The following is a 12731-nucleotide window of genomic DNA, read 5'->3' on the forward strand; positions in this document are numbered from 1 at the left end:
CATATGTAAATACGCGCTTTATAAAGTGGTGCAGGTTGTGCAATATTATAACTGTAGTGCAAGTTTACAGTGAGGTGATTGTACTTATAAGTCCAAACAGTTCTACAAGGAGCACTTGATGGACTGACTGAGTGCGTTTAGAGTTCTTGGGATGAAACTTTTTCTAAACCGCAAAGTCCGTACAGGGAATAAAGCGTTTGCTGTGGCTCAGGCAGCGTCTGCTTCATGCTGTGTACTGATAATTCTCTTTCCAATCAGCTGCTGCTGTGATTCCCCACTCAGATACAGTGATATAAATACTCTGAGTGGTGCAGTGAGAGTAATGTGGAAAAAGATGATCTGCTGTGGCAACACCTAACGGGAGCAGCTGAAACAAGTAAGAAGATGCAGTGAGCGTAACAACGCTAAAGCAGTTATGGTATTTGGAATACTATGGCTATTCCCTGGACCATTATATTGCTACAGGTTAATTACAATCGGATGCATTACACTAATAAACAATATGCAGTTAGTTTCAGTGTATTTATAAAGCCATGTCAGGAATGTGGATCTAAGAAAGAAAGGATGATCACACAGGAACAGTAGCACTGCTTTGACGCTGGGTGCCGCCAGTCTGCAAAACCGAGCGGAGAAATTGCATACGCCAAGTTATGAGGTACCGTGGAAATGTGCGTGGCTTTACACCAAGTTTAGGTTTTATACATCGCGATTTGAGCGTGTAAATATTTGTACGCAACATTTCTGTGCGTACGCACCGTTTATACATGAGGCCCCTGGCCTTCTCTATTGGACTACAGAGACCAGTGGTTCATCCACGACAATCTCCTTTCTTCTCAAGGAAAAAGTGAGGTCCATTTTGGTGTTGACTAGGTCCAGGTTCATATTTTTCTTCTTCACTTCATCCTCGAGCTGCTGCCTCTCTGTTTCAAGATCTTCATCTTTTTGACCACCCAGGTGATTTGGCAAGAAATTTACCTCAGATTTATTAGGTTTCATAAGGCAACCTCTGGGAGAACCAAATCCTCTTTTGTAAACATTTACCTGCACTTCTGTAATAATTCTATCACAAATGTCTAAGGTGTTATCTAAAAAAGAAACACAGTTAAACTACACATCATGTTTACACATGAGCAGTCGCATGGCGTGACTTACTGTATATTTATTAACATACTAGTCATTTAGCCCATTACAATAACGGGCGCTAGAACAGTAGTGATAAACATTAGTAGGAACAGTCTATGTTAAATGGCAAGGGACTTTGACCTCATTCTTTTTGTTGGTCGTATTTTTCTTTCTTTCAGCCTTTCTTGTGTTGATGTTTACTTGCTGAGCTGACCGTTCTTCGTGGGCTGCCGCCGTGTATTGTGTGTCTTTAATTTTCTGTGACAGTAATAATGTCTTGTACATCCGTAATATACCTTTAATTATCTCTGATCGTAATACTGGCTTGTATGTGGCTGTAATATGCGTCACTGCATTGTGTTCCTTTAATTTCCTCTCGCAGTAATACTGGTTTGTATTTCTGTAAAACTCCTGTAAATTTCTGTGACAGTAATATCGCGCGTCGCACCGTGCCCCGCGCATGCGCACTTCACCAGAAGACACACATGGACACCTGGACGCACACAGGGATTTTATTAAAGAGGATGTTTGCGAGTGTATTTATTTTTTTCCTAGAAGGAGGGAAGAAGTGTTGTTGAGGTCTGCTCAGTGTGTTAATTTTAGTTTCATCCCACTTTATCGCTCACTTTGTCCCTCTATCCATCCATTTTCCTCTATAAAAGAAACTTAGCATAAATTGAATGTACACAAGAAAGAAAGGAATACTCCGAACAGTAATCGTGCGTCTGCCTTTACACGTTGTTATGCACATGCTTCCCAGCGCCCGTAATAATTTACTAGAACAGTCAGTTTTCAAAAAAGCCTTCATCCTGCGTGCGCCTTTTAATTTTTTTTGACTGCATGCGATTTTACGAAAAAAAAAAACGGTACAGAATATTGATGTCATTTTATTAATTCACCGTGTAAAAAACAAAATTATCTCACCGTTGCTGTACGCTCTTATTGTCCAATCCACTTGGATAAAGTATAATCATCTGCGTCCAGTCTCTGCTCTAAACTTTGGTATGGTGCCTCAAAGCTTGAGTCGGGCACCGCAGCTACTACGGGAATTCAGACCGCTAACTTTAAGTGAAAAATATTTCCTGATGTCGGGTTTTGAGGAATAAAAAACACAAGAGTTGTTATCGTGAAAGAAAGGAAAGAGTGAACTATCGCAAAGGCATGGATTTTGTTAAAAACTTAAAAGCCACCACAGTAAGCACAAGTGAGCTTTCATTTTAAATTATTCATTTGCAGATTCTGTTACAGTCACTAAAATCTTCCGTAATTAACAGACCCGCCGTCATTACACGTTGCAAATAACACAAGCTAACATTAAACACGTAAAAACTTATTTACGTTCGGCAGCAGATTATCATCGATGGTCGTCAACGTTAGAAGGTTACTCGCGTGGCAACTGTTAATAAATCGTACCTCGATTTTTTTTATGGTTTTCAACAAAGGAAAGTCCTACTCTTGTAAATGCGTGTACATACCTTAAATCGGGGCTATCAAACGTTAGTAATTACAGATTGTGGAGTCATGCACGTCTCCAAATATCATAAATCGAGAATATTCCCGCAGAACATGCGCATTGTGTAAAGGAAAAACTCGCACAAGCAACAGATTATTAATTCTCACAATGCTGATTCTTACATTTGAACCCATATAGAAAATTAGAACTCACATCTGCGCCACACAATGCAGAACCGATTTTTAAGCTAAACATTAACACAAAAATGCTGGAATAACAAACATTTCTACACTGGGTCGACTATCACTTAATTACATTTTTACAGTGCTACTAGAACATTCGTGCTAAACAATAAAATGAAAGAAAGCGCTAAGATGAAGTGCTAAAAAATGAAGAGAGAATGAGGAAATTGGGAAATAGTTGTTTAAAAAAGTTTAAACAAAGCAGTATATGAGCACGATAGATATTGTTTGTCAAAAGGCGCTATATGGAGGATTTTTTTGTCGTCTAAATCATAGCCGCAATAAATTTCAATTTAAACAATACCGCTGATCCAACTTCTACTCATTTAATTTCCAAAATTCGAAAATATTAACACGTTTTTTATTTTTATTTATTTATTTATTTATTTATTTATTTAAACACCCCCTTTCATTTGATTTATTTATTAGTACTTACTTAACCGCTCATTCCCAAACCTTACAAAGCCTCTCTTTAGAAATACTCGCAGTTGTCACGTTTCTCGTCTCCTTTTCTTATAGTTGATGTTTCCTGATTTCCCTCATTAAATTAACAGACACATCGCTCCACAGAGCGGTCACTTCTACGCGGTCTTCGTTTGGACGAATCAGTCCGATGCCGTGACGTGCTGATTGCTCAATAAAGCCGCACGAGCAGAGAGAGTGCCTCCGATTTCTCGCGCTCTATTCTCGCGCCTTCTCATTAACGAGTCACGTGCGCGCGCTGGCGCTGATGATTTAAACCCGCGCTCGCGCGCTCTCGTTCATGTCGTGTTTCTGTTTGGCGCATTAACAGCATGGCGCGTTTGGATTGTTGGTGTCTTTTCTGGATGGTTGTTTGCTGGGCGGGTGTACAGTTTGTGTTTGCCGCGTCTGGAGACGTGACTAAGAAATGCGACGGTGACAAGGCCATGACGCTGTCATTTGCAGGGTCTCCGACCGTTTTTCTCCAGAGTGAGTGCAGCTTGTCCTCGAGCAGTTGGACGTGACGAGATTTATTGGAATACGCAGGTGCTGACAACTTCTATTCCCCCCCCCCCCCCCCCCCCCCAGAGACGAGTGGTGGACTAGTAAAGGTGACAAACCATCTCCCAGGAGTCGTCCTCCATGTCATAGCTGGTCGCACCACATTAACGGTTCCCTTTTCTTCCCCATACGGCTATGCGTCTGAGAAGGTGAGTAGCGCCGACGCTTCAGCTGTTGGTTGCCGCTTTTCATTAAGTTGTCTTTTGTGGATTTGAACCTCTCCTGTTCTCTTTAGGGCTCCCAGTATGTCGTGACTATTGCTGTTGGATCTCGCTCAAATTTGAAAACCTTCACATGCCCCAAGCCAGGTATGCTTCTTTTCTGTGTTGGCACCCTGGGTGTCTCTCTCCCATCTTCTAAATGGGCTTTTTGACCATCGCAGCTCGTCGCTCTGTGAGTGTTGCTGAGAGATGTGCAGTTACAGCCAGTGAGAAGCTCCCTTGTGGAGGGTCTTCATCCATCACTCAAGATGACTGTGAAGCCAACAACTGTTGCTATGACTCAAGCAGCAGCACCAGTCCATGCTACTATGCCAATGATGGTGAGTGTTGGGGGTTGTGAGTGAACAAAGGTGGCTGCTACTGGGTATTCATGCTTGTTTGCTTTGGCCAGTGACTGTGCAGTGCACCCTGGATGGCCAGTTTGTGGTGGTGGTGTCTGAGAATGTGACCCTTCCTTCTCTGGATCTTGGGTCCATCCAGTTGGTGGACAGCAGTTCCCCCAGTTGCAGCCCTGTGACCAGCCTGTCCAGCTTTGTCGTGTACCAGTTTCCAGTTAATGCCTGTGGCAGCACAGTTCAGGTGAGACTCCATCTGGGGATATGGAGGAGTAGTGGGCTCTCTAGCTTGCTGTGGTTGATCTTGAGTGTTGAGTAATGAGGTCATCTGTATTAGACCTGATGGCTTGTGCTGGATCTAATAGTAAACTAGAGAATAAGACACAATCTCCTTAACTAGAGCAGTTTGTCATCAAAGTTGACCCCACAAATTGCAACGTGACCTGTCTTGCTGATGACCTAGAAATGGCACCCCAACCCTGCTCTGACTTCTTGGTTGGCGCTAATTCTAATGTTCCTGTTTCAGCTGGCTGGTGGCAATGTGACTTACCAGAACACCATGTCTGCTGCCATCACTGTGAGGAGTGGTCCACAGGGCTCCATCACCAGGGACAGTGTCTACAAGTAAGGCTTCTGCACCTGCTTCCTCTTATCCTAAATGTGATCTACCTGCTATGATGTGGTGTATCTCTCCTTAGGTTGTTCTTCCAGTGCACCTACTCGGGAAGCCAGGATGTGCAAGTGGAGGCTGAGGTGTATACTGTGGCGCCACCTCTTCCAGTAGTAGAGCAAGGGCCATTTGACCTGGAATTGGTCATTGCAACAGGTACTATAGGGGATGGGGTCCTTGTTGGTTTGATTTAATTTAAAAAGCTTAAGTCATTCTAAACGCCGGATGCTCTTGGAGATGAGGATCATGTGGTTAGGTTGCATTTCCACTAACTAATGCCCCCCTCCTTACTATTCCCAGATCCCTCCTATGGCTCCTACTATGCTGATGCCGACTACCCAGTGACCAAAACTCTGAGGGATCCTGTGGCTGTGGAAGTGCACATCGTGAACAGGACTGACCCTAACCTTGTTCTGACTCTTGGTGACTGCTGGGTCACCCCTGGACCTTCTGCTTCCAGCCAGCCCCAGTGGACCCTTTTGGTGAATGGGTAGGTGCCCAAATCCACCCACTGTGTGAGGGAGGCATTTAGAGGGTGGCTGGTCAGTGCTAACTGGGGGGGGGTCTGCTTTGCCCAGGTGCCCATACACTGGAGACAACTATTTGACCAGCTTGGTGACTGTGGACAGCACATCTGGAGTGGCCTACCCAAGTCATTACAAGAGATTTGTGTTTGAGATGTTTGCTTTTGTGGACCCTGTAGCTCAGCAAGCCTTGGCTGAAAAGGTGGGTTTTTGTTGCAAAGGGGAATCCTGCTTTGTGGCTTTGCTTGAAATTCTCGTAGGCCTAAAGGAGGGCCATGAAGTCTTTCTGCTGTTTTGGGGCTCCTAGTGATGTGTGGTTTCACTGTTGTCCTTGGTTTATCTCTCTAGATCTTCATCTACTGTGTTGCTGCTGCCTGCTATCCCTCTGCCACAGACCCCTGTAGTCAGAGCTGCCCTGCAAGAAGTGAGTAGCCTGTAGCATTTGGGGTTTGGCTGTGGTGTCTATTTGATAGAAACACTGATGCCATTTTCTAATTCAGCGCCTCATAATTGAAGCTACGCAGTGGTATGGAGGTGGCTTGTCTCGCAGACAAGGGGGGTGAAATCCAGTTCGCTGCCTTTGTAAGGGGGCTTGGCATGTGTTTTAAACTAAAGCCTACCACTTTGTTTTCAGGATCTGGCAGAGCTGCAGACAACTTGGCACGAATTTCTTCATCCAGGAAGAATGTGCTCCTTCACAGTGGTCCTGTGGTCTTTGAGGCTGACCAGGTGCAGACTTCCATGTTGGAGCAGGAAGGTAACCATCTTGATCCTCCTGTAGGCTCGAGTTCTGCTTGTGGGTTTGGCTCATCCTTCACTATATGGCTTGGAGAGTAAATGTCCTTTGTCTTCCTCCCACAGCCCCTCTTACCACTGGATACCTGGTTCTGGGAGCTGCAGCTGCCATGTTGATGGTGGTCCTGATTTTGGCTCTAGTTGCTGTGAGGAGGTTGAACAGGCAGAAAGTGAACCTGAAATTTTAATAAAGGCTCTTTACTTCATGAACGGTTGGAGTCTCATGTTGTGCAATTTTTTTAAATGGTAATAAACCTGTGGGTGTGGTGTCCGACCTCCAGCTGTTGACTTTGGTTTATTAGGAAATGGGTGGGGAGCTGGAGTTGGGACCCTTTTTAGTTTAATCCTTCATAGCTGGCCGCCTTTTCTTGGTTATCCCATCTTTTGACACGTTTTCATGGATTCAGATGACCAGTGAAGTGTCTGTCTGCTTGTGCAGGACTGCCTTATATTAATCTCTGGGATGTGTCTGAGCTTCCCTCTAGATCAGGGGTCCTCAATCACGGTCCTGGAGGGCCGCAGTGGCTGTAGGTTTTTGCTCCAACCCAGTTGCTTAAGAGGCCTTATTGGTCAAGTAACAACACTTCTGCTTCACTTTAGTTGTCTCAGTAGTTAGGATTTTGAACCCTTACTGCTTATTTTAGTCTTGACCAGCTGTAGTCTTGGTTTTTGTTCCTAATTAGTAACATGCAAATGACAAATGAAACCAGCATTTCTCCATTTAGTAGTTTTACACCTGTGTGTATTTATCATGCACTGTTGGGCTTAATAACTTGGAAAGTGAAGGACTTAATTACACTTTTTTTTTTTTTTTTTTTTTTAGCCTTCAAATCATTTGGATGATCCCCTTAGAAAGGGGAAGAAAATCTATGATATGAGAATGACCTGACATGGCAGCATTTAAAGCACTAACAAGCCATGAAATTAAATTATTGGCAATAATTGCTTTCTTAGCAACTGGGTTAGAACAAAAACCTGCAGCACTCCAGGACTGAGGACCCCTGGTATAGATCATGAATGGCTCATTGGATCACATGGACGCTTTGAGCTGACATTCATATACCTTTATCGGGGCAGCTCTCTGTATTGGTGGTGTCACACACTGGCTAAACAAAAGCACCAGTGTGCTGCCTTTCAAGGTTGGCATTCCTTGATTGGCTCAATGATCAGGGTCTGGCCCTTCTGTCTGATCACTTCTTTCCCCTGGCCCCATCATCCAGTCTTCTGCATTTATCAGTGCTATGGTGCAAAAATATACCTGGAAGTTATTTTACGAACAACATGCCATCTGCTACAAGGCTGTTTATAATGCAACCAGCAGGAAAGAACCACAAACTATGTTTTAAGCTCCTTCAGTCTTTTCAGCTTTGCTCCTTGTCACTAACGCCTGACAAGTGCCTAGTCCACCTTTAGGATGGTGACTACTGGTCCTTAATGACCACATTGAAATCTTCTGACGCTTGAAGACTCTGTAGCACATCAGTAAGGGGAGATAAGGCCTGACCCTGTGCAGCCCAACATCTGGTCCAAGATGTGCTCTTGTCACATTTGGACTACTGCTAATCTCTTCTGCTAGGAGTACTGGTCTGTTACCAGCTTCAGATGCCAAATGAAATGGCACAGCTAGTGATGTGTCCTCCTCAGTTGGTTGGTGTCACACCATTTTAAGTTGCTACATTTGTTTTCCTTCCGCATTGAGTACATCTACATTCTTGATTGTCTACAGCAGTCAATGGGTCATATACAGAGGGTCCTAAAAACCTGTATCCACTCTCTCTTTAAAGAATTGGAAGTGAAATGTTCAGTAAGACCTACTTATGTTTTCCAAGTTGAGTTCAGTGCAAATGCAGCATTGCTATGAGCCATCACAAGAAGCATTAGCAGGGAGAGGGGTGTATTGTGAAGTGTTTGCCCCCCGACCCCAACACTTGCTTGGTCAAAGATCGGGGTCCCTCTTGGAGTTTCAGGCGAGTCATCCATGAATATTAGAGGAAAATGGTAGGCACTGTGAGATGGGTAATGTTTCTTAATCCTGTAAAGCAGAATGATGTTCTGAGAATCCTGGAGCTGTCCCAGCAAAATCGGGCGCAAGGCTGCTGTGTGCAAATGTGTTCATGTAACAACCAGATTACTATGGCTATCATGCACACAGGAAACCCTGAAGCTGTGGGGGCTCCAATCCCACTGCTGTCACCACTTTGTGACCATGAGCAGGTGACTTTACGTGCCTGAGCTCCAATTGGGGAAAAAAAATTCCTTGACACTAAAATTGGCGTCGCTAGCTTTTGCACTTAAGCGCTTTATAGTGATTGGAAGCCTCGAAGCTTGGTGGCTTTCTATTTGTGCCGAAAAAGATTCGAAGCTTTGCAGCCTCACCCCCCAGTCTGAACAGCGACATCTGGTGGTTAACTTAGGTCGGCGCAAGCTCTCAGGAGCGCAAGTGGAGCTGCACTCGATGTTTCAGCCTCGCGTCACCAATAGAAAGTCAGAAAAGTCCGAGTTAATTTAATTCCGCTAAGGTCTTTGTTCATATAACTAGACATTTGTAGAGCTTTTGGTGATACATGGCGACTCTCTTCACAACCCAACATTGTTGAATGAGAATGACATTTTATATAAATAGGCTCTCTCCATTTAGCGCCAAAGCTGTCAAACCAGTGAAGCACTGATGACGTTTGAAGCTTCTAACGTCACGGGTCACGTGACAGTGGTGTTTTTACACAGTGATTTAACTCGCTACGCTTCAGATTGACTGGCACAAGCTTCGACGCTTCGGTATTTCCCCATCTCTAGCGCTTTGCCATACCCTTCCTCATGCTTGTCGATTGTTGATGGGGGGCCAACAGTAACTCAAATTAGCAGTCGTTATAACTGAGGTATGCAGAAGTGCATCTCAGAATGCGCAACACGTCGAACCTTGAAGCAGGTGGGCTACAGCAGAAGGTGCCACTCCTGTCAGCTAAGAACAGGCCACTGAGGCTACAATTCACATACGGGGCTCACCAGAATTGAACAGATGACTGGAAAAATGTTGCGTGGTCTGATGAATCTCGATTTCTACTGTGGCGTTCTGATGGTCCGATCAATAACATGAAATAGTGATCCATCCTGCTTTTTATCAACAGTTCAGACTGATGATGATGTGTGGGGATATTTTCTTGGCACTCTTTGGGCCCCTTAGTATCAATGGGGCATCATTTAAATGCCACAGCCTACCTGAGTGTTGTTGCTAAATAGATACTTTATTAATCCCAAGGGGAAATTTGACCATGGGCGACACGGTGGCGCAGTGGGTAGCGCTGCTGCCTCGCAGTTGAGGGACCTGGGTTCGCTTCCCGGATCCTCCCTGCGTGGAGTTTGCATGTTCTCCCCGTGTCTACGTGGGTTTCCTCCCACAGTCCAAAGACATGCAGGTTAGGTGGATTGGCGATTCTAAATTGGCCATAGTGTGTGCTTGGTGTGTGTGTGTGTGTTTGTGTGTGTCCTGCGGTGGGTTGGCACCCTGCCCAGGATTGGTTCCTGCCTTGTGCCCTATGTTGGCTGGGATTGGCTCCAGCAGATCCCCGTGACCCTGTGTTCGGATCCAGCGGGTTGGAAAATGGATGGATGGATGGAAATTTGACCATGTCCATCCCTTTATGACCACCATCTTCTGATGGCTATCTCCATGTGCCATGTCACAAAGCTCAAATCATCTCAAACTGGTTTCTTGCATATAACAATGAGGTCACTGCTCTCAAATGGCCTCCACAGTCACCAGATCTCAATCCGATAGACCACCTTTGGAATGTGGAGAAATGGGAGATTTGCATCGTGGATGTCCAGCCGACTAATCCACAGAACTGAGTGATGTCAATATGGAGGAGATTCCCTGAGGAATAGTTTGCAGCAACTTGTTGTATCCACGCCGGCAGTTCTGAAGGAAAAAAGGGGCTCCAAATAACTTCTAGCAAGGTGTACTTAATAAAGTGGCCGGTGAGTGTATAGTGAAGTCACAGCACATTCATAGTGTTGATTACAGTATTTGATCACAAATCATTGGATTCTTCATGAAAATACAAACATTTGAAAAATCAATGTTAGTGAATTCTTTTTGATAAGGTTCAGGTGTAACTTAACAGTAAGTGAACTTTATTGTCATCTCAAAAATATACAAGTATACAGATTGACGAAATTGAGGGTGCACAGTGTAACAACATGACGTGCAAATAATAAATTAAAATTAAAATTTAAAATTAAAACACAAGTCAAGACATTGTACAAAGACAAGACAAAGAAGCAGCAATAGTGATGTGTCAGATATGCAATATAATAAATATATAATAACAACAACAACATTTATTTATATAGCACATTTTCATACAAAAAGTAGCTCAAAGTGCTTTACATAATGAAGAGAAGAAAAATAAAAGACAAAATAAGAAATTAAAATAAGACAACATTAATTAACATAGAAAGGAGTAAGGTCCGATGGCCAGGGTGGACAGAAAAAACAAAAAAAAAACTCCAGAAGGCAGGAGAAAAAAATATAATCTGTAGGGGTTCAGGCCACGAGACCACCCAGTCCCCTCTGTGCATTCTACCTAACATAAATGAAATAGTCCTCTTTGTAGTTCGGGTTCTTATGGAGTCACTTGATGCTGATGGTCATACAGACTTCTGGCTTTTAATCCATCCATCATTGTTGGAACATCATGTTGCTTTGGGTAGATGGTGGCGCCACCAACAGGACACCGGAAAAGGAAACAGAAGAGAGTGTAGGGGTTAGTACAGATTTTGAATGAATGTATACAGTGGTGTGAAAAACTATTTGCCCCCTTCCTGATTTCTTATTCTTTTGCATGTTTGTCACACAAAATGTTTCTGATCATCAAACACATTTAACCATTAGTCAAATATAACACAAGTAAACACAAAATGCAGTTTGTAAATGGTGGTTTTTATTATTTAGGGAGAAAGAAAATCCAAACCTACATGGCCCTGTGTGAAAAAGTAATTGCCCCCTTGTTAAAAAAATAACCTAACTGTGGTGTATCACACCTGAGTTCAATTTCCGTAGCCACCCCCAGGCCTGATTACTGCCACACCTGTTTCAATCAAGAAATCACTTAAATAGGAGCTGCCTGACACAGAGAAGTAGACCAAAAGCACCTCAAAAGCTAGACATCATGCCAAGATCCAAAGAAATTCAGGAACAAATGAGAACAGAAGTAATTGAGATCTATCAGTCTGGTAAAGGTTATAAAGCCATTTCTAAAGCTTTGGGACTCCAGCGAACCACAGTGAGAGCCATTATCCACAAATGGCAAAAACATGGAACAGTGGTGAACCTTCCCAGGAGTGGCCGGCCGACCAAAATTACCCCAAGAGCGCAGAGACGACTCATCCGAGAGGTCACAAAAGACCCCAGGACAACGTCTAAAGAACTGCAGGCCTCACTTGCCTCAATTAAGGTCAGTGTTCACGACTCCACCATAAGAAAGAGACTGGGCAAAAACGGCCTGTATGGCAGATTTCCAAGACGCAAACCACTGTTAAGCAAAAAGAACATTAGGGCTCGTCTCAATTTTGCTAAGAAACATCTCAATGATTGCCAAGACTTTTGGGAAAATACCTTGTGGACTGATGAGACAAAACTTGAACTTTTTGGAAGGCAAATGTCCCATTACATCTGGCGTAAAAGGAACACAGCATTTCAGAAAAAGAACATCATACCAACAGTAAAATATGGTGGTGGTAGTGTGATGGTCTGGGGTTGTTTTGCTGCTTCAGGACCTGGAAGGCTTGCTGTGATAGATGGAACCATGAATTCTACTGTCTACCAAAAAATCCTGAAGGAGAATGTCCGGCCATCTGTTCGTCAACTCAAGCTGAAGCGATCTTGGGTGCTGCAACAGGACAATGACCCAAAACACACCAGCAAATCCACCTCTGAATGGCTGAAGAAAAACAAAATGAAGACTTTGGAGTGGCCTAGTCAAAGTCCTGACCTGAATCCAATTGAGATGCTATGGCATGACCTTAAAAAGGCGGTTCATGCTAGAAAACCCTCAAATAAAGCTGAATTACAACAATTTTGCAAAGATGAGTGGGCCAAAATTCCTCCAGAGCGCTGTAATAGACTCATTGCAAGTTATCGCAAACGCTTGATTGCAGTTATTGCTGCTAAGGGTGGCCCAACCAGTTATTAGGTTCAGGGGGCAATTACTTTTTCACACAGGGCCATGTAGGTTTGGATTTTTTTTTCTCCCTAAATAATAAAAACCACCATTTACAAACTGCATTTTGTGTTTACTTGTGTTATATTTGACTAATGGTTAACTGTGTTTGATGATCAGAAACATTT

At 43.7% G+C, this 12731-nt stretch overlaps 1 protein-coding gene across 16 annotated transcripts in view; it reads left to right on the forward strand.

Moving 5' to 3' along the window:
• Positions 1-12731, forward strand: part of LOC114641573 (zona pellucida sperm-binding protein 4-like) — a 67525-nt gene that overhangs the window by 47214 nt on the left and 7580 nt on the right. For 6 of the 16 annotated variants that reach the window (XM_051927540.1, XM_051927534.1, XM_051927535.1 and 3 more), the window contains exons 3-12: positions 3891-3989; positions 4076-4148; positions 4223-4381; positions 4453-4640; positions 4923-5020; positions 5095-5222; positions 5367-5556; positions 5645-5792; positions 5939-6014; positions 6225-6347. In XM_051927540.1, the coding sequence (XP_051783500.1) occupies positions 3891-3989; positions 4076-4148; positions 4223-4381; positions 4453-4640; positions 4923-5020; positions 5095-5222; positions 5367-5556; positions 5645-5792; positions 5939-6014; positions 6225-6347 (1282 nt within the window). Of the gene's footprint in view, positions 1-3581; positions 3769-3867; positions 3990-4075; positions 4149-4222; positions 4382-4452; positions 4641-4922; positions 5021-5094; positions 5223-5366; positions 5557-5644; positions 5793-5938; positions 6015-6224; positions 6348-12731 lie in introns of those variants that run through there. The other 10 variants (XM_051927543.1, XM_051927528.1, XM_051927529.1 and 7 more) reach the window with 5 other exon arrangements.

The sequence above is a fragment of the Erpetoichthys calabaricus genome, chromosome 5 (genome assembly GCF_900747795.2).
Source record: "Erpetoichthys calabaricus chromosome 5, fErpCal1.3, whole genome shotgun sequence".
Lineage (NCBI taxonomy): Eukaryota > Metazoa > Chordata > Cladistia > Polypteriformes > Polypteridae > Erpetoichthys > Erpetoichthys calabaricus.